This window comes from Halichondria panicea, chromosome 3, assembly GCF_963675165.1.
Source record: "Halichondria panicea chromosome 3, odHalPani1.1, whole genome shotgun sequence".
NCBI lineage: Eukaryota > Metazoa > Porifera > Demospongiae > Suberitida > Halichondriidae > Halichondria > Halichondria panicea.
Window position 1 is genome coordinate 6,633,297 of NC_087379.1, and position 22,116 is coordinate 6,655,412.

A 22,116-nucleotide genomic window follows, 5' to 3' on the forward strand; every position below is an offset into this window, starting at 1 on the left:
TCTGGTGGCCTTCTCTCTTGGTCTCATTTACATACTCGTTGGGTTTCTCAAGATTGGACACAGTGATGAGCCCAGCTGACAGGAGGTGGAGGGCCAAGGCCTTCGGGTCCTCAGAGAGTGACTGGACTATCTTCTCACTGCAGCTCACCAGCACACTGTAGCCAGCGTTACCTGCAGGAGAGAGGAAATGGTTAGAGCATGATACGCCCACACACTGGAGACCTAAGTACATGTAATGTGAACAAATAGACTCAGTACATGTACAATACACTGTATATGGCTGGTAGTACACAATAGGAGGAAGTGGAAAGGCATGTTGTAAAAGGAGGAATGCGGAATGGAACGGAATAAAGAACGACAGATATGAAGAGCAAGCATTAGCTATTTTCTATACACTAAAAAATTAAATACGTAAGAATTTAAGTTATGGCAGCTAAAAGAGTCCTAATTAAACGGAGGGGGGGTTGAACAACTGTCAATGGCCGTAACTGATCCAATTTCACAATTTTGATGAGTTTTTAAAGAGACCTTCATACTTTCTAAACATTAAATACAGGGAATTCAAGTTATGCATGGCAGCTAAAAGATTCCCCGAACCATTAATTAACGGATGGGGGGGGGGTTGCAGTTTAATGGCCGTAACCAAGAGCTCTTGCCATAAATAAGCATCATTGTCAATGATTTTCTAAAAGCTCAATGGTTTGGGGACTCTTTTAGCTGCCATAACTTGAATTCCCTGTATTTAAAAGTATACTGTATAGTAATGCTTGCTCTTCATATCTGTTGTTAAGGGTTAGGGTAAACTTCTCTGCATGTGATTAGGGCATGACTGAGCTGAAGCTATGACTGGTGGCTAGGCCACGTCTTTACCCCTAGTACTTAATTAGGGGAGCAATAGAAACGCCTGATTATTATTTAACTAGTGGGTTGATTAATTAGAGGGGCTACCTAACTAGTCATCAAACATGGTCCGGCTCACCCTCCAAGGAGCAATTAAACGGAGGGGGGGGGTTTCAATAGCCGTAACTAGTATCATTGATCTAATTTCCAAATTTTTACAAACAGACCTTGGAACAGGTTTAAAGGAATTTTCCATGAAATAACTGACTGTCCTAATTAATAGAGCTAATTTGTATGTACTCACATTCAGTTGAGGAGGGTCTTCCAGTTTCAGCTGTGAAGACACTAGCTCATGCAGGGTCAAAGGAGCCACTGGTGAGTCTGTGGGGAATGACAATCACTGAATGTTGTAGTGTACACACAATCAAACCAATACAGTGCATGAACACACCAGACAAACAATGGCAATGATGTCATACGTACGTACACCTCAAACTTCATGCACTACAGAACGCTGTCATACACACAGCCTGCACTACACAACATGAATTGTACAGGCAGGAGAGTTTCAGATGTTCACCTTTGTGGTCCATTGGGCATTAGCAGCAGAGTGAACTTCATCTGTGCAACATACTCACCTACACAGGAAACACAGTACCAACATCAATATGAATACCAGTGGAACCTCTGATAAAGGACCCTCTGAATAAAGGACACTCAATTAAACATCTCTCTGTGTAGCTACAAAGGACATTGCTTCAGTCTACAAAATCACTTTCCTACATTATAGGTACCACTGAATAAAGAACCACCTCAGGCTCAATACAGAGAACAAACGTCACAAATAAATGCTGCACACATTTTCAGAGGTTTCACTTTACTGCAGATACAGACTATCCAGGCACTAGATTTAAACACTTGTTAGCTGTGTAGTAACCAAGGTATGAAGGTTCAGAGTACATAGTCACCGTGTTTCTCGTAGATGATGGTAGGGCTCCACTAGGTTGTGGTTGACACACTCCACCAATCCCATCCTCGCCTTGACCTCCTCCTCACACACTCTAATTAACAGAAGGAATATTCAAATGACAACCGACTTATATGCCTGCATGTACAGTGAGCAAATGGTAGCAATGAAATGTGAATTTCCAACAGAAGTAAATCTGCTATTAGCTACTACAAAACTAGCTCACGTTAACAACCACTTGTAATTAAAGTGACCAGATTGTAAATGTGTACATTTTAAAGGGCTAGTATTGAGACAGTACTCGTCACCTCAGTGATAATGGCAATCAACTACGGACAACTCACATGATTGAATTTGGCAAAGTCTTGTGGGAACATAGCGATGCCAATGGTGTAGTCCTCCTCCACTGTGATGTACTGGACTGAGCGGACTCGATGCTGATCGATACAATCACCGACTCAATGGAGTAAAATGCGATGACTGCTGCAATCACCATTAGCAGGAAGTAGAGTGGAGCCAGGAGGGTAAGTTTCGGCTTGTCTTCACAGCTTCGTCGATAAATAGTTTGATGAGGCGGTGCTGCGTCTTCATCGTCACTACCACTCCGATCGTTCTCTTCAGCTCTTCTTCTGTTCAATTCTTTCTCAAATAGCTGTAAAAAAAGAGTTAAGTGTTAAACTTGAACATGATAAAAGTACAATTCATCAAGTTGTATAATTATTAACAAACAAACATGTACCTCACTGAAGGAAGACACTGACACCACTGAAGATCTGTTGTACAATGGCCTCCTGGTATCATCATCATCCATATCACTGTTATCATCCTTGTTGTGACCAGCTTGTATGCTTCCATAGGTTGAATGGTATCCCATTTCTCCAGGGAGAACCAAACTCCTTGTTTCCAGTGACATTTTCTCTGTGTGTCTGTCTGTACCAGAGATACAAAAGAAAGGGGATTGGAAACGACCGCCCACGCCCTATGTAAAAGGACTGACATCCGGTGAAGCACTCCGTGTAATTATTGCGCTCGCAAATAATTACATGGAGGACTGCGCTACGGTTTTGTATCCCTGGTTTCTAGCTCTCCTATCCACTAGAGATCACTCAGGGCCTGGGAGATACTTGAGAGAAGTAAGCTTATACCACTGACAAGCTCTAAGTCCGTTGTCTTTACTCTGTTTCCAATTTTTTTGAGTTTAGCTTGAATTACTCTATGTCAACTTTTCTCTGTCCCTCCTGTGAAGTCAAAACAGCAAAGGACATTGCTTGACTTGGTTATTATGTATCTAAGTGCTACATAGAATGGCTTCATGCTATAAATAAGCTGTACTGTTCATAAGCGTTTGCAGTATAGTCCTTTAAACTGCTTTAGTATACTTTTAGACACACCACGGGCCTGTCCCTCCTACGACTTCATAGTAAAGGCTATTTCTTCTTGCATAGCATTTATTTGTCTAGTAATAGTGGCTGCGTTGCTTAGTCGACTTTTTAGAGCTAAATTCTCTTTACTTTTTAGAAAAATCAACATTAAAAATGATCAATTTCACTGTTTCTATGTACAGCACATTGTAGAGCAGTCAAGACAGGTAATGAGCATGCTGACTATAAATATAATCCTTTGTAGTTTTAGCCACGCCCTATAACGCGGAATGCTTCACACAATTGTATCTCTGGTCTGTACTGTGGGTCGAGTTCGAGTTAGTCGAGCGCCGCCGCCCTCCTTGAAGGCAACGGTAGAGGGCGGCGGCGCCCGACTAAGTTCGAGTGTGGTCTTCTTGCAGTTTGGGAAAGGTCGTCTATACAAGGAAGTGTAGAGTGAAACAGCTTCTTCCTTAGACGACCTTTCCCTTACTTTCATCTAATATTTCAACTTTGTCAAATTATGCTGCATGAAAAATGGCATCTAAAATCAAGGTAGCAATTACTGGAGCCACAGGGAGGACTTCTTGCTCCTTGGTGTGCAAGATTCTGACTGCGAAGGATTGTTTCGATGTTCCAAAATGCCTTCTAAGGTCTATCGCTAAAGCAAAAGAGAAGTATGAAGATGTATGGGGCGAGTTGAAAGGCAACTGCCACGAAGTGGATATCACTGCTGATAACAGCACAGATGTCATGACAGAGCTTTTCAAGGACTGCAATGCTCTAGTTATTCGTTGTTGTAGGATTCAAAGACGGGAGAGTTTTTTTCTTGCCTGATGACGGAACAAATAAAGGTTTATTATTTTATACAAATTACAGTGCACATTAATTTTTTCATATGCTATACATTAGAGTCTATACTTGTAAAGCTGTTTCCATTGCAACGTTTTCCTACTGTGCAGGTAGTCCTGAGTTGGTGGATTGGATTGGTCAGCAACGTCAAGTTGATGCAGCGAAGAGAGCTTCTTCCTTAGACGACCTTTCCCTTACTTTCATCTAATATTTCAACTTTGTCAAATTATGCTGCATGAAAAATGGCATCTAAAATCAAGGTAGCAATTACTGGAGCCACAGGGAGGACTTCTTGCTCCTTGGTGTGCAAGATTCTGACTGCGAAGGATTGTTTCGATGTTCCAAAATGCCTTCTAAGGTCTATCGCTAAAGCAAAAGAGAAGTATGAAGATGTATGGGGCGAGTTGAAAGGCAACTGCCACGAAGTGGATATCACTGCTGATAACAGCACAGATGTCATGACAGAGCTTTTCAAGGACTGCAATGCTCTAGTTATTCGTTGTTGTAGGATTCAAAGACGGGAGAGTTTTTTTCTTGCCTGATGACGGAACAAATAAAGGTTTATTATTTTATACAAATTACAGTGCACATTAATTTTTTCATATGCTATACATTAGAGTCTATACTTGTAAAGCTGTTTCCATTGCAACGTTTTCCTACTGTGCAGGTAGTCCTGAGTTGGTGGATTGGATTGGTCAGCAACGTCAAGTTGATGCAGCGAAGAGAGCTGGCGTTGCACATGTAGTGATGGTTGGATCAATGGGAACAACAAAAGCTGCTCCGGACGAATTTATGGGGTGTTTCAAGTACAAGCGACAATCCGAAGATTATCTGATCAAGAGTGGCCTCACCTACACTATCGTGAACCCGTGTATGCTCGTGGATGGAGAAGAAGGAACAAGGGAACTTGTTTTCAGCAAGAGTGATAAACTAAATTTCAGTGGATCCTCCAAAGAGTATCAAGTGGCTAGGAAGACTGTAGCAGAAGTTGTACTTCAGACACTGCTTGTGCCTGAGGCTAAGCATAAAGCATTTGATTTGCTCGGTCGTGTTGAGATACCGCCTACAAAAGCTGTCGACTATGTTGCTGTTTTCAAGGAGATGACTCCTGGACTTTAAGGACAGACTTTTATATCTGTATGCATGTCATATCTAGAATTAAACTCTTGATATTTTAAGCTGTAAGTTTTTAACGTTTGAAAATGGGGAATGATTATTGGTATATGAACTATATCATTATACTGTTTCTCAAAACAAACTGTATAGCGGGTAATTTTCGTGGGGTAAACAAATCGTTCAACTCGAAAAACGGTGGTTTTCGTGAGTAAAAAGTTCGTTTAGTCTTGTGGCTGCACTGCATTCCTACGTTCCAGCTACATTAAAATTTCGTGGAGGTCAGGTTGTCCATGAAAATAACAAATATTTTACCCCACGAAAATTACACGCTATATGGTAGTTCACATAATTATATATAATATATACTAGAGTCAAAAATCAACCTTTCCCGTAGATAGATATAATATTATAGTCATGAGAAGATATTCCATATAATTATAATTCTATACATCATCTAAATAAAACTGAAATGTTATATATTAATTTTGTGCACCCAATTGCAAACTTTACCAACATGAAAAAATACAGGTCGATTACAAAACAAATAATATGCTACACATGTACTATGTAAGTTTACTATTCTCTAGGCAATGTTTGAATACTTTGTTAGCAATTTCATGTTTCCTCATTCTTACGAGTAGTTTCAGAAGAGTTCTATATGTTGCAGCAGCTGGGTTACTCCTCTGCCACAGGGACAAGCACTCCATCATGGCCGTTTGTGTGTCTTCTAAAACTTTAATCTGCCTCACATCAGTTTGCTGAGCAGGAGTGAGTCCCAACGCTAGAGAGTACATTTTCACGTTGTCGAAATAACAAGCCAAAATTGGGAACTCTGTTGTCTCAATCTCGTTGTTGAGTAGAGGGTGTTCAATGTCTATCCTCTCTGCCAGGCCTGCAGTGTGGATAGGGTGAGGGTCAGCAAAGGAAATGGTGTACGTGGATTGCATGCAGTTCAATACAATGACAATACATCTGTGTGAAAGAGGAAATGACTTAGAGCACTAAACATGTATAACTCGTATAATTATGCAATGGACTAGCCTAGATTCCTGGTCACAAAGAGAAAGGCGGTGTTATTTTTGAGGCACTACATTTTTCGCAGATTGCCCAAACATTTTTATTTCAAGGATAGAGGCTCAAATGACCACACTCCTACAGTAGAGAGGGTTCAATACCCAATTTTCGAGGCACTTTTGTGTTTCTGGGTCAATTTTCGAAAACCTTGAAAATAACCAGCCAGTATGAAAAGCAAAAAAAACAGCTGTAAAGAGGTAGCGTAACATCGAAATTTCCCTTAAGTAAAAAAGCTGCCTATAAACAATACCTGCCTGAATGGTTGTCCGCTATCGCTTCCACTATGTAATTATAAAGTGAAAAGCAAAGGCCTAGCACAAGCATCAAGTGTATGTATAGTGATACACTGCCGTTTCCAATCCTGTTCGCAATGTAGACGCATGCTTCGCGTGTGGGCCCCTTTTGAAAGCTTTAGCACTCTTTGCTTCATTTCCTAGAAACGCCCGTGACGTATGTTGTGCTCAACTATTTGTTGCAGTGTACCATGAATTCACAACAAATAAACAGCAACTTCATATTCCGTTGACAAACCTGAGATAGATTCTGAATGCATTTGCAAAATTGGGCGTTCTCCTCTGATTGTAACAAGATCATAATCCTATGAAATAATTATATGGCATAGTCACGTCACAATTAATAGGTACCTGTCTGTAAGCATCTCCATACAGCAGATGTTTCTCCAATTGTCCACCTATAAAAAATGCTTTGTTAAGTTTACAAATAATCTACAAATCAGGTATTTACATCACTATGAGTGGGCGATAAATACCGTATAGCGCGAAATTTTCGTGTATTGCTGCTTGAGTGTCTCTATAGTTGGTGACCTAGCATTATTTTAGAGACAACTCAGCCTGGGGACGAGTCTATTTGAGTGTGTACTATAAAAATCATAACCACTATATACACCTATACACGTACCCCCTTAAAATGTGGTTTCACAGTTAGGTAGTACGACTGACTTATGTAGTATGACGCACTTATACCAAATTGTGGTTTGTACTACAACTGCCATAGTTGGATACTCCTCTTTATGAACTCCTGCTAATACACACAACACTTACAGACAACAGCGGCTGATGGTCTTTTGTCTTGCAAGCAGGTCATAATGTGTAGTTTAAGGAGGTGTGTGCCGGCTTTAATTTCTGAAAGATATGACGATCTTTCCCTTACAGATTTGACGTTTTCTAATCTGCAAGCAATCTGTATCATGATCACCCCCAACGAGAACACGTCTAGAGTTTCATCATAATCTTCGTCATCCTCGTGAAGTGCCTCGGGAGGTAGGTAACCCAAACGATGACTAATAGTGGTGTTGAATTTCGAGGGATCGAGTAGCTTGGACATTCCAAAGTCAGAGATCTTAGCTACGGGAAAGGGGCGACTTTGCTTTAACAAGACATTAACGCCACAAAGATCGCGGTGAATGATCTTCCTGCTGTGGATGTAGGCAAGACCAGAAGCCAAATCCTTTGAGAGGCTAATCTCACACTGACTTGTGAGAGAGCTCGAGTGATCATGTGTAGAGAGATAAATGCTCAAGTTGCAATCCATCAGCTCTGTTACTAACATGATATTTCCTGACGGATGCTCAGTTGTTGCCAAGTGTTGAAGTACATTTGGATGTTGAAAAGATTCCAGAACCATGCTTTCATGATCGAACGCACGAATTGCATTTTGTTGTCCTTGACCAACAGGAAAATTGATTTTCAATGGTGTGGCAACATGGTGAAGCATCTTTATAGCACACGCTTCATTTTTGTACATTCCTTTGAAAACCATTCCAAAAGTTCCAGAACCAACTTCTTCATTGACATAAACGAAAAGTTCATCATTTATTTTCTGGACACTCGACATTCTGTAATGGCATGACTGGTGAAAGTAGATCTCTAGTACCTATAGAAAGCTAGCTAGCGAGACTGGCTGATTCACCCTTTTTTATGGCTAGAGAGATAGGCTCACCTTGGTCAAGCACAAAAGATTAGAGAATGGGTTTACTGAGTAATTATAGCTAGACTAGAACATAGAGTAAGATATAGGTGTATAGCTAGTATCTTTCAGCTAGTATCTTTGAAACTAAAACCACATACATTCCATACACACCCTAATCCATTACACATGTGACTGCATGACCACGAATAAACTAGCCTCCTTCACAAGGCCTTAGAAAGGATGCCTGCTACTGACTGCTTGCGCACAGAGATTGGCCACGCGTCATCATTCATGCGACCTCTATGCTCACGTCATAGATACTGAACAACTGTTTTTATGGATACTCTAGCATTGCAGAGCTTATAACACCTGATCAGCTATTGTCTGGTTGGACCAGGATTAGCTAGACTATAGGGTAGAGTGTAGTTCAGCGGTGCTGTATGCAGCTTGCACTGTACTGGCTGGGAAGAATCTAGTAAACGCTGTATGCACTGATAACTCGTCAGAAAGGAGGGGATCGCTGGGGATAAGGTTGGTTAATGTTTGATTGCAACACCTCAATACAAGTTCATAAGAAGATCGCTAAATAGAAGGTGTGTCATTCAAGGACCGGATGTGAGAGACAAATAAGTATTTAAGCAGATGGAGTTTCTGTGTCTACACCTGATCAGCTATTGTCTGGTTGGACCAGGATTAGCTAGACTATAGGGTAGAGTGTAGTTCAGCGGTGCTGTATGCAGCTTGCACTGTACTGGCTGGGAAGAATCTAGTAAACGCTGTATGCACTGATAACTCGTCAGAAAGGAGGGGATCGCTGGGGATAAGGTTGGTTAATGAATAACGTATTACTAGAATGCTTTGCGAGCATCAAACATTTGCGAATTTTGCGAGGGTTGATCAATTCGCATCAATAAATCTACAAAACCTAAATTATTACTAGTAAATACACACGATCCTTGCTCATTCGCAAAGGTTTTTTACCAGCAAAATATTCTAGTAATACGGTATTCAAAGTAGCCAGAGTTATATAAAATTTTCTTTCAGTCTCCAATGACTGTGCAAACACCAGCTAGAAGTTTACATATAGTTTTCAATTGTTGTGCCAGCTCAGCAAAAAAGTGGTGCACGTGATCGATCGTGTCCAACCTTGCGCACGCGAAATTTTTACCAGAAAAATATCCTGAATACAGACAAAGAATACAAATTCATAATTAATATTAATGTCATACCGTATAGCGGGTAACTTTCGTGGGGTAAAATATTCGTTATTTTCGTGGGCAAGCTGCATGACCTCCACGAAATTTTAACGTAGGTGTGGCTTATCGGAACGTAGGATTGCAGTGCAGGCAACGAGGCTAAACGAAAATTTTTACTTACGAAAACCACCGTTTCTCGAGTTGAACGAATTGTTTACCCCACGAAACTTAACCGCTATACGGTACACAGAGCTATATAGCTAGCTAGTTAGAGACAGCATGTAGACTTTCACCAAAGTTAGTATTAGATGGGCGTGGCCTGTTCATATAGGCTAGTGTCAAGTTTCACTCCGTTCAGACGATTGTCATCCACATTGTTGCAGGCTGTGAGCTAGTCTTTTGTTAACATAGCAGGAAAAGGGTAGCTATTAGAATGCTATTAGAAACCTTCACAATCAAACTTCTTTCAATCCACTTCCGTTCGTTGTGACGTCATTGTTTTACTGAGAATACAAGATGTTATCCGAAGTCCCCAGTTTTTAGGGATTATGTGGAAACAGTATCGCGATACCATGCAGGCCCATCATCAGTGCGGCCTGGGATCAAGGCTATGAATATAGTATGACAACCTATGCAAGTGAGTATAATAGTTGAGTATAATTAGGACCGTAGGTCGAGGGCCGCAGAGAAATGTAATTAATAAGTGTACTGTACATGCGGGTAATTTTTGTATAAGCTACGCAACTAATTCTAAATATTCGTATGAAGAGATTAAACTATTACGGTTGCAAATTTCGGATGATGCAATAACGCTTATAATTAGAAAGATCCTTCAACAGATTTCCCATGAAATAACTGACTGCATGTCCTAGTTAATAGAGCTAATTTGTATGTACTCACATTCAGTTGAGGGTCTTCCAGTTTCAGCTGTGAAGACACTAGCTCACGCAGGGTCAAAGGAGCCACTGGTGAGTCTGTGGGAATGACAATCACTGAATGTTGTAGTGTACACACAATCAAACCAATACAGTGCATGAACACACCAGACAAACAATGGCAATGATGTCATACGTACGTACACCTCAAACTTCATGCACTACAGAACGCTGTCATACACACAGCCTGCACTACACAACATGAATTGTACAGGCAGGAGAGTTTCAGATGTTCACCTTTGTGGTCCATTGGGCATTAGCAGCAAAGTGAACTTCATCTGTGCAACATACTCACCTACACAGGAAACACAGTACCAACATCAATATGAATACCAGTGGAACCTCTGATAAAGGACCCTCTGAATAAGGGACACTCAATTAAACATCTCTCTGTGTATAGCTACAAAGGACTTTGCTTCAGTCTACAAAATCACTTTCCTAGGTACCACTGTAAAGGACCACCTCACACTCAATACAGAGAACAAACGTCACAAATAAATACTGCACACATTTTCGGAGGTTTCACTTTATATAATACAACTGCTGATACAGACTATCCAGCACTAGATTTAAACACTTGTTAGCTGTGTAGTAACCAAGGTATGAAGGTTCAGAGTACATAGTCACCGTGTTTCTCGTAGATGATGGTAGGGCTCCACTATAGGTTGTGGTTGATGACACACTCCACCAATCCCATCCTCGCCTTGACCTCCTCCTCACACACTCTAATTAAGAGAAGGAATAATCAATTGACAACCGACTTATACGCCTGCATGTACAGTGAGCAAATGGTAGAAATGAAATGTGACCTTCCAACAGAAGTAAATCTGCTATTAGCTACTACAAAACTAGCTCACGTTAACAACCACTTGTAATTAAAGTGGCCAGATTGTAAATATGTACATTTTAAAGGGCTAGTATTGAGACAGTACTCGTCACCTCAGTGACAATGGCATGGAGGTGAACTTGGCACACACCTCACGCACTGTACAACACTGTAACATTGAAACAGTAGCACATAGTCATGTGACACAATTCATGTGTATGATAAATGCATTATCAGTCCTTGAGGTCATTGTTATGAGGGGGCTTGTAAGCTAAGCTCTCGTACAATGTAGGCAGGTAGAGGATCACATACTTCTGACTCACAAATGCATCCCTTGTATAAATTAGGAGCATTCAAATTCTACTCACAAGCATGGATCCATCACAAAACAGATTATGTTACGCTACACATGTACTAATGTATGTAAGTTTACCATTCTCTTGGCAATGTTTGAACACTTTACTAGCAATGTCATATTTCCTCATTCTTAGGAGTTGTTTCACAAGAGCTCTGTAAGTTGCACCAGCATGCAGGGTCTCTTCTCTTCTTTGGTTTGGTAATTTTGTAAAGATCGCCAATTCTATTATTGCTAGTTACACAATGTTACAATCAAGGCATAATAATTTACAATCCTGACAGTACACTCCCACCAGTGACTCACAATGCATAGTCAGATTATAGTATCCAAAAATACAACGCAAAAACACCACAAAATATTACGTGCATTCAAACTCTACTAACCAGCACCACGGACGATCACAAAATAAATAATACGCTGCACATTTACTATGTAAGTTTACTATTCTCTAGGCAATGTTTATATACTTTACTTGCAATCTCATATTTCCTCATTCTTAGGAGTAGTTTAATAAGAGCGATGTATGTTGTAGTAGCTGGCTTTCTTTTTTGCCACAGGGACAAACACTCCATCATGGCCGTTCGTGTGTCATACAAAACTAGAAACCGCCTCACATCAGCTTGCTCAGGAAGAGTGAGTTCCAATGCCTGAGAGTACAATATCACGTCGTCGAAGTAAGCGGCCAAATATACGAACTCTTTTCTGTCAATCTCGTTGTTGAGTAGAGGGTGTTCAATGTCTATCCTCTCTGTAGTGTGGATAGGGTGAGGGTCAGCAAAGGAAATGGTGTACGTGGATTGCATGCAGTTCAATACAATGACAATACATCTGTGTGAAAGAGGAAATGGTTAGAGCATGATACGCCCACACACTAGAGCACTAAGTACAGTACATGTAGTATGTACAATACAGTGGAAGTGGAAAGGAATATGGCACCTAGCTATTACGCTAGCTTCTTTCCGGAGGTCATAACTTAACTACATCAAAACTAAAAGATGCATTTTGTAGCTCTACATACATTGGCTATAAGTTTTGGGAGGAAAAAAAACAGCAAAAGACTGTATGTGAATATTTAATCTCATGCAGGGGGAAATTAGGGAGGCTTTTGCCACCCTTCTTTTGGTTTGCCCTCTCTTGGAATTTAAAATTCAAACATGGTATCCTACTGTAACTGCCATGTTATGGAAGCTGAAAGAAACGGAGGGAGGGGGTTGCAGTTGAGCAGCAGAGTATCATGGTTGTCATGGATTAAGCATGTACCGCGAATTTAATCGTATGCATGCATGCAGCAAAAAGGCTGCTATTACACGAAAATCAAATCTGCGAAAACCTAAAGGCATTGCCGCGAAATTTATACCCTCGAAATATACCCGCTATACGGTAGGTAGATACTCGATAGACAGACTCTGACAATGTAAACTCACCACTGACTCCACTGAGTGTGTGGATGTCCCTGAGTAGACAGTCCACAGCTCTCAACAAATTAGCTCCATTCTCCACCAGGTCAACAAGAGCAGCTGTCTCCTCTGACTGGTCTGTACCATTGAGAATGAGAGCTAACACTTGATATCATAAACACACGTTCTCACCTAGACAGTATCTGAGTTTGACCCTGACCAACCGACGAAGCTGGTGAGATAAAGTGTTCATCTTAGAGAGACTGGCTCCCATGTTCTCACTGATGCTCTGTACTGTGCACTCCTCGACAACCCTCCTGGTCACTACAAGGACCGACGCTATCTCTGTCCGTATGGAGTCAGTGTGGCCTGTCAGCTCACTCAGAGAATATGACCTTCAGAAGAAAAAGTGATAATCAAACTTCCACTAGACAATGAGTGGTACCTCAGAGCAGCAATCATTCTCTCCATTAGAGACACTACACTCTTCACAGTAGAGCCAAGTTGTGTGCCACTCACTGCCAGGGCAGACCTTCTCAACTCATCAGTGGCCTCCTAAAGAAAGTGGAATGAGCACAATGTATATTGTACACAATTAACAAAAAAGCCATCTCTATCAATCTATAAATTTAGTTTGCCAAAGGTACCCACTACACCATTTCAAGAGGCTACACTGTACAAATGTGAATACCTGTAGTTTAGTAGTATCCACGGCAACTTTGGGGGTGGGTGGCTTCAATGGTAGGTGAACTTTGACCTGTGGCAGTAGTCCAGACAAGGAGATGATACAAGTGGTTCTCTTGGGAGCATTCTTCTCAGGGAAGAGCCTGCAGATTATCCTGGGAGGGTAGTCGTGGAGATCCTCAGGTCTGAACTTCTCCATCTCAGGCTGATCCACTTCACTACGCGAGATCTGAGAAATGAAGAAAATGTGATTTTAAGAGTGTGTCCAACTTCACATTTTACCAATTTCTTGTCTGGTTCCACAGACCATCCCAGCACTGGGTGAATGTTGAGAGTGGCACACATATCAACAAACGTCAGTGATCCTTGAGTCGTTCTGTCAATTGACTTTGAAGACACTTCAGGATACTCTCGTGGGATCACCTTTTCATCCATCAACTAGAATTAATTATAGTATATTTAAGCGATAAGAACAGAATATACACACACTATAATATATATATATACCTTAGCGTATAAATGAGCACACTTCAATTGAGCAATCTTACCTTAGCGTATAAGCTCCCACAGAGACTGACTGCAATGATGGCTAGCGTGTCCTCAGTTGTGTGTGGAGGAGACCGGTAAACTCTGACAGTGTAGAGGTTACTGTCAGTATTGCCTATACATGATTTAAAGAATCAGAAGTCATTCTAAAATCATAAATATTCACCTCTTTTTCTCCTCCCAATTTTAAAGAAGTTCTTCAGTCGTGTGCCTAGCGTCAGTCCCCCAGTGTCACCTCCAGGAGTGAACTCTGACCTCCCCTCTAGTACCTCCCGGTACTCATAGACACTCTTTGAACCACATCTCTTGGGAGACGAGTCAGCTTGGAGAAAGAGGAGATCATCAGCTTCTTGTTGGGTGGACACTCGTACATGATGCTCCATGCTCAGGGTCACTTCTCCGTTTAGACCTTCACCAAAGATCAAGTAGGACGGACTGGCAGACTGAATGCCCTCAGGCATCACAAATACATCCTTGGGTGCAAGACTGGGTTGGACTTTAATGCTCACAGAGGTCCCTGCTGGGACAGCATTAGCTGGAACAGTCACTTCAACTCCATTATCAAAGTCGGCATAACCACCACTGGAGGTGAACTCCTTCTCTTGAGGCTCGCCATAAAAAGTGACATTAGGGTGTGCGGAGGTTTGGTGCAGGGGATCTACACAGGAGGTAAAACACACAAAACCATGTGCTGGATACAGCACAAGAACACACTTACACCCAGTTGGTGTGGTGAGGGTTTCCCCTGCTGCCTTGTTCTGGTAGACTGGCTTCTTCCTAAATTTGACTCACATTCATAAAGCTAGAGACTCAACTGTGCAATAGTCACTCACGTTTCTGTGTCAGTAACGACAGTTCCGTTTCTAGGGAGGATCTGCACAGACTGCGGACGTGACTGGTGTGTGTGTGTGTGTGTGTGTGTGTGTGTGTGTGTGTGTGTGTGTGTGTGTGTGTGTGTGTGTGTGTGTGTGTGTGTGTGTGTGTGTGTGTGTGTGTGTGTGTGTGTGTGTGTGTGTGTGTGTGTGTGTGTGTGTGTGTGTGTGTGTGTGTGTGTGTGTGTGTGTGTGTGTGTGTGTGTGTGTGTGTGTGTGTGTGTGTGTGTGTGTGTGTGTCTGTGGAGGGGGGCACATGTAATGGTTTTCATTTGTTTGGATGCGTGTAATACACACACCCAAACCCGTCTTAACTGCATACAGTTAAGACCACTACATCGCTGACAATATTGTTTCCCAAAGAAAAGTCAGTGCTTATAATTATCGGTAAAATAAACATAATTTATACAATGTATATTTAGGCACAGCATTTTTTAAACACATAATTATGATCAGTGTGTGCATTATTGAGGTATGGACTCACATGTGATTCAGCAGCTTCCTCCAGAAGTTTTATTATTGAAGGGTTAGGTGATTCCTTGGCTCTCATCAGAGCAGTGTCTCTATACTGTGATGATGATCATATGAAGGGATGAGACGTACATTGTAAGATCTATAATGTGTATGTCATTGACACGTACTTTGCTGACAGAGCAATACTGGCAATGGTAACTGCATATTAAGAGGTTGGGTATATCTGTTTAGGCAGTGGCGTAGCCAGGATTTTGGAAAGGGCAGGGCTCAAATCTGTTGAGCAGGGCCAGAATAGCTTGGAAATATTTTACCTCTAAAAAAAAGGTCATCACTTTTCATCAGCAGTAAGCATGCGCATGTAGATGGCCCTGCCCACATTTCCATTGTATGACATCATTTTAGTAACTACGCATGCAGTACAGTGCAGAATAGATTGACAGATCAAGCGTTGATGAAGCACAAAAGGGGGGGGCTCTAGCCCCATCAGCCCCCCTCTGCCTACGCACCATTGGTTTAGGTACAAATGACAGCTCTGTTCAGTCATTAACTACTGTAAGAGGTATAGGTGTACAGTACATGTAAAGCTTTTTTTTAAGTATAACTACGCAACTATATGTACTCTATAAAGTACATGTGCTCACTTTATTAGTGCAGAGAGGGGAAGCCCCTGATGAGAGAAGCTCCCTCACAGTATCTACATGTCCCCTGTAGGCTGCCTTCATGAGTGAAGTGTTTCCATACTGCAGGAGTGGAGACAGTGACAACACAATATGAATGTACATTGAACAATACAGACATTCACTGTTCTACATTTCCAACCACATCCTAGAGCTCGAGTGAGAACACAAGCACAACAGTCATACGTATTAAGCCAGCTAGTATGGTACATACATGTTAAAATATTAAAGCCGGCTGGTACATCAGTTTAAAGCACTAAAATCAACAGGAAAATGAACATGTACATGTAACTTTAAGATATGTACAGTACATATCAAAACATTTGTCAAATGTATGTAAAAAAATAATATGTAAAGTTGTCATTAAACATTAATCTACAAGTATACAAATGCAAAAAGTAAGACAAAAACACACAATTTGTAAGTCAAACTCTAAAAAAGAAGGAATTTTACCTTAAAAAGATTTTAGTATGCTCTCTATTCTATAATCTAGCTATTACTCTTTCCAATGATACCTCACATGCAGTTTCTACATGAGCTGTACAGTGTTTTTCAGGCTTGAAATATAACAGTGCATGATGACAGTTTTTACATTGAATTGCAGTGACTGGAAAGCAACTGCCCCTGCATACTTTACATCATAACTTTTTGTGGGAAGGGTATTTACCTTTAGTAGCACCAGTATTAAATTCCTCATATGAATGTGGGTTACCTAGTTTCCTGCATGTACTGGCATGCAACTACAACTTCATGTATGTACTGTAATGTGCTCCTGGTACTGTCAAGAGTAGATAAAAGATATCTACTCCTGTATAATGTATACTACCATAACTGGAAAATGGCGGATGATCCATTTGAACTGACTTGGCTTTTATTAATATTAATTTGGCGTCTCAGGCGTGCCTACTGCAGCAATGATGTTCAGTCCACTGGAAAACTTTAATTTGGCAAAATTCGCCAAATCGCCAAAGTAAAACACCCGCCAAATTTTCGTACTGGCAGATCAACCACATCAAAGGCTTTATGGAGCACGATATTTCCATACAGTATGATATCATACCAGGATGTGGTAGCAATATATCACCCAAGAGAGCGATTTTTATCTTAAAAACACTGCACCCATGCACCACCATTGGAATTATTAGCGATATCAAAATAGGATTATATAAGGAACACAGAAAAGAATGAATCTCATTATAACAGCGGCTGGCTATAAGTAGGTTATGACGTCATGCATGAGTAATAATCTACATACTTACTTGGTGACTGGTGATGAAAATTCCAATGTCCATATTTGTACGTACGTACATGCAAAATAACTACCAAATAATGTAATAATCACGAACATGCTGCCTATAAATTATAGACACATCAGTTTAGTATCAGATACTCACCATGTCAGCCAGGTCCACCACGGCCCCTGAGGAAAGCAGCTCTCTTACACAGTCAGTGTGACCTTCCCTGGCTGCCTCCATGAGTGGAGTCCACCCCTTCTACAAGAATGAGAGCATACAGTAACTTTTGACAACATATTTGTGTGATATATAGACCATAGATAAAGTAAGAAAAGGATTGGCAAAGAGCAAAAATGCAACTATTTGTGATGCGCTATGTTATTACTCTGTACAATTTTATTTTATCTTTTGCAGCCTCATAATTCATTTAGTGTATACAACATATCCATGAAAATGTATGCAATTACCCAGTTCGTCAACTTAGACACAAATACAAGCATAAAATTTGCAGAACATAGGTAAATGTCCGTACATGCAAATAATTCTTTAACTACCATGATAGTTATGTTGCCTATATATAGACACATCAGTTTAGTATCAGATACTCACCTTGTTAGCCAGGTCCATGACGGCTCCTGAGGAGAGCAGCTCTCTAACACAGTCAGTGTAACCTGCACCGGCTGCCCAATAGAGTGGAGTACGCCCATTCTACAAAATTGAGAGTATACAGTAACTTTTGTCAACACATCTGTGTGATATATAGACCTTAGATAAACGGATTAATATAAAGTGCTGGACCGGAAACCCTCACCTCGACCGGAAATGACCAGGTGGTATAGGAGAAGGTTAGGGGAATTCCCCCAAAACCGGCCCACAAAGGAAGGCACATACATCTGATGTCATCCACCCACACATGAAAGTACATAACACTAACTCTAACCCTTCAGCAAGCTAGCTCGTAGTTGAGTGACGGCAGATGAAAATCCACACACAAACAAAAATAATAGTCCAACCCAATTGGAATTCTTGTCCACAGTTATTCAGCATAATTATACATGTATAGGCCTGTGATATTAATGACGACAACGTCCATAAATGAACATACATGCAACCCAATGATATGATGATCACGAACATGTTGCCTATAGACACATCAGTTGAGTATCAGATACTCACCTTGTCAGCCAGGTCCACCACGGCTCCTGAGGAGAGCAGCTCTCTAACACAGTCAGCGTGACCATCCTTTGCTGCCCTTATGAGTGGAGTCCACCCATTCTACAAGAGTGAGAGCATACAGTAACCTTTGATAACACATCTGTGTGATAGACTATAAATAAAGTAAAGGAAGAGATTGGCAAAGAGCAAAAAATGTAACTATCCGTAACTGTACAACTTTATTTCATCTTTTGCAGCCTCCATTTACTTCTCTATCGTATTTATTTCGTGTACAACATATATATATCCACAACAATTGATGCAGCCCAGTTCGTCAACTTAGACAAATAACAAAAATTATAGGAATTATAACAAGGATTTTAATCGTATATACATGCAAATAATTCCCTAACTACCAAATAAATAATGTGATGGTCACGAACATGTTGCCTATATAGACACATCAGTTTAGTATCAGATACTCACCTTGTCAGCCAGGTCCACCACGGCTCCTGAGGAGAGCAGCTCTCTAATACAGTCGGCGTGATCTTCACTGGCTGCCCACCAGAGTGGAGTCCACCCATCCTACAGGAGGTGAGAGCATACAGTAACTTTTGACAACACATCTGTGTGATCAAAGTAAAGGAATGGGATTGGCAAAGAGCAACTATCCGTGATGCGCTACCGTCTTTGTTCTAATTATACAGCACAAAAACAATTAATCAAATCTGGAAATAGTCTCATTTGGAATTGCGAGCATCAAACATTTGCGAACTTTGCAATGGTTGATGAATTCGCAACAATAAAATCCGCAAAACCTACCAGTAACTAGACACTATAGTTGATAAGACCTACATGAGAAGTACATGGGAAAAGTGCCTCAGAGCAGGTATACTATGGGACTTAGTATACCTGCAACTTACTTAGTATACCTAGCATTCCGGTGTCAAGTAATTGTATTTTAGTCAAGCCTCGAGACAAGATTTGCGCATGCGCATTAGTATCTAAATGAGTTAGACACGATCCTTGCCAGAACGCAATAGTTAGATTGCAAAGGGTCAAATTTCTGCTGATTTGGCTCATTCGCAAAGGTTTTCATCTGTAAAAATAAAATAATTACGAAATAGAAATGGTTTAAATGGAATAAAACTGACAGTTGGTCAGTTGGTTCTTTTTTCTGTAATTAGAACAAAGACAGTATGTCATTAAACTGTACAACTTTATTTCATCTTTGCAGCCTCCATATGAACAAATAATTTATCATTAGTGTACCAAGAAAAGTTATCTGGAGCCCGGTTCGTCAACTTAGGTTCCCTTTTGTAACTTTGTCCGTTTTTATAATTTGTACGTATATGACTGTCAATTATTTCGCGCATGCGCATACAAGGTATACCAGGCCGCCTTTCTTCTCTTCGCGGCCTGGAATCGAGGCTACTGTGTGATTTACATCTCGATCTTGTCAAATCAGGAGTGCTGATCAAATACATGCACATAACAATGTTATAGGCCAAGTAAAGGTGGCTTGCCTTGGTATGCTTTTTTCAATTACAGCAATCGCTGGCGCTAATTTAGAACCGAACAATTGCGTTCAGTCTGAGTTGGAGCTGAGTTGGCGCTGTATTAAATTACATAAACTACGGTAGATCTACTAGTGTATTTATAGCACGACAGCTAGCAAAAACAGACTTTCACAGCTTCAGCTCTACATACCCACAAACCAGCTTACCTCATTCACACTGTTGACATCATCTCCCCTCTTGATGGCATCTTGTAAAGCACTCAAGTCACCAGCCCTGGCAGCACTGTGTATGTCCATTTTCGAGTAGATACGCCCCTTTATTTGTTTGTCTGCTGCTCTCCTCTATAGACGACCATTTCCTTTTTTCAGCAAGATCGAGACCACGCCTTTCTACTTGTGGCCACACAGTAGAAGGGGCGTGGCTGAAGCTGAGTTTAGACTAAAAGGTGCAAGTAGATTCCATACAACAAGATTCAAGGAAGCTATGGTGTATTTATCAGGAGGTAAGTGTGAGTGTGATAATTATTAGCTGACACACACTCTATACTCTACTGTGTGCAGGTAAAGTCCTTGAGAACAGGTCATGGCTGAGTGTGGACGGTAATCGTTGACTTGTTCTGGGCTGTCATTAACTTCTTTGTCTTGTTGTAAGTTACACACACCCTGATTATGCCAGTGTGTTTCAACCCTCCCTGCTCTCACAGCTGCAAGACTCTAATAAGCCCTGGAGCTAGTGCTATTGGACTATCACGCAGCACAGACTATAGGCGATCTGGAGTGTACGTTTATAGTGTCTCTTATACTGTTTTGTTTTGTGTTTTGTATTGTGTTGCCAATTTTAGTATTTGTTATGCCTACCTTTGTGTGTGCAGTGCTGATCAAGGGAGACGAATTGGTCGTGTTGGTAAGGGTGCTGGTGGTGGTGCTGGACCTCCCCCCATGGGCGGTGGATGAGGAAGGTATTGTGTGTGTGTGTGTGTGTGTGTGGGTGTAGGTGGGCGGTGGATGAGGAAGGTATTGTGTGTGTGTGTGGGTGTGTGTGGGTGTAGGTGGGTGGTGGATGAGGAAGGTATTGTGTGTGTGTAGGTGGGTGGTGTGGGTGTGATGTGTTTTGTGATAGGAAGTTGATGCACGTGTTAGGATATCCTTTTTTATAGTGTACATTGACCGCACACAAGCGTGTACTGTACTGTACTGCAAATGTACTGTATGTTTCAGCAGACCTATACATTGTACACTGTGTGTGTTATCTGATCATGATCTCTCTCTCTCTCTCTCTCCCCCCTCTGTAGAGGACCAGTCCTAACTGGGACAGCCCCAACATGTGGTCAACAGAATTCTACAGTAATGACATCACCTCCGATATGAGCCCCCTACCTATCAGCAGTGGCACCACCGACCCGACCTCACCCTCCGAGGACACCACACTCTCAACCACCACCTATAATGACCTCTTTGAGAACCAAAGTATCTGGAGCCTGAGCAACGCTGATAGTTCAACAACTTCTTTCCTGGACCAACAGAAATCTGAACCCACTAAGCAAGACTGAGTAAAGCCCCCCTCTGACCTACTGCAACGATTTTGAACTACGAATTTTGGATACCAATTTCAACTTAACCTCATTTCAATTGAGTTGTCTGCTATTAGCTCTAGTATCAGCACTTTAGCGAGTGATTATCTAGCCAGCTATCTAGTTTATTTTTGTTATCGTGTAGCTACTAGTAGATCGTTCAGTTGTCATTTTGAGAGCTGTATGTGTTTAGTAGCTAGCTGATGACATTATTGTGTATATGAATTAACCGTTTAATAACAATTTTGACCTGTCTGGGTAACCAACCGTAATTGTTCTAATTATAGAAACAGTAAAAATAATTATTTTTCTAGAAACAATGTACGAAAAAAAATTGATTTTATGGTATGGTAGTATATGGGCGTTATAAGGAGGGCGTCCTAACCGAGGCTGGTTCTATAATTAGAATGATTAGGGTACATACAAGGAATGTATAGACAGAATATAATACATGAGGTGATAAGGTACTATAAACATTAAACTAGCTGTTATTACACAGCCAACAATCCATGTATGGTATGGGGATAATAGA

General features: G+C 41.1%; 3 protein-coding genes and 1 long non-coding RNA gene across 11 annotated transcripts; 2 read left to right on the forward strand and 2 right to left on the reverse strand.

The window, feature by feature from the left end:
* Positions 1–3: 3 nt before the first annotated feature.
* On the reverse strand, positions 4–8,300 carry LOC135333946 (probable serine/threonine-protein kinase kinY). Of its 5 annotated transcripts, none has more exons than XM_064528971.1 (6): positions 2,547–3,461; positions 2,152–2,459; positions 1,809–1,901; positions 1,421–1,478; positions 1,145–1,221; positions 30–171 (listed from the first exon to the last, which is right to left on the reverse strand). In XM_064528971.1, the coding sequence occupies exons 1-4, from the start codon at positions 2,718–2,720 to the stop codon at positions 1,475–1,477; spliced, it is 579 nt and encodes a 192-aa protein (XP_064385041.1). In that variant the 5' UTR covers positions 2,721–3,461; the 3' UTR covers positions 30–171; positions 1,145–1,221; positions 1,421–1,474. The 5 variants fall into 5 exon arrangements, 4 of the variants coding, with proteins under 4 accessions (XP_064385040.1, XP_064385041.1, XP_064385043.1 ...); XM_064528972.1 differs by lacking the exons at positions 30–171; positions 1,145–1,221 and adding exons at positions 948–988; positions 1,335–1,370; XR_010394141.1 differs by lacking the exon at positions 2,152–2,459.
* LOC135333531 (uncharacterized) lies at positions 3,671–5,224 on the forward strand. The gene is made up of 3 exons (XR_010393952.1): positions 3,671–4,022; positions 4,131–4,579; positions 4,688–5,224. It is a non-coding gene; the product is annotated as an uncharacterized LOC135333531 (long non-coding RNA).
* On the reverse strand, positions 5,545–20,361 carry LOC135333939 (uncharacterized). Of its 4 annotated transcripts, XM_064528963.1 has the most exons (17): positions 20,221–20,361; positions 18,981–19,079; positions 18,516–18,614; positions 17,949–18,047; positions 17,499–17,597; positions 16,069–16,167; positions 15,438–15,521; positions 14,915–14,976; positions 14,800–14,858; positions 14,248–14,739; positions 14,084–14,196; positions 13,818–13,973; positions 13,543–13,764; positions 13,297–13,406; positions 13,044–13,246; positions 12,879–12,989; positions 5,545–6,028 (listed from the first exon to the last, which is right to left on the reverse strand). In XM_064528963.1, exons 1-17 carry the CDS (start codon positions 20,308–20,310, stop codon positions 5,700–5,702), a joined length of 2,526 nt encoding a protein of 841 aa, XP_064385033.1. In that variant the 5' UTR covers positions 20,311–20,361; the 3' UTR covers positions 5,545–5,699. The 4 variants fall into 4 exon arrangements, with proteins under 4 accessions (XP_064385033.1, XP_064385031.1, XP_064385034.1 ...); XM_064528961.1 differs by having other exon boundaries at positions 14,248–14,858; XM_064528962.1 differs by lacking the exon at positions 5,545–6,028 and adding an exon at positions 11,762–12,202 and having other exon boundaries at positions 14,248–14,858.
* A 136-nt stretch (positions 20,362–20,497) lies between these two features.
* Positions 20,498–21,839, forward strand: LOC135333948 (selenoprotein K-like). The gene is given in 6 exon segments (XM_064528974.1): positions 20,498–20,516; positions 20,575–20,615; positions 20,617–20,660; positions 20,718–20,792; positions 20,886–20,972; positions 21,306–21,839. Coding segments are annotated over 5 exon segments (261 nt in total). The 3' UTR covers positions 20,968–20,972; positions 21,306–21,839.
* The last annotated feature ends 277 nt before the right edge of the window (positions 21,840–22,116 follow it).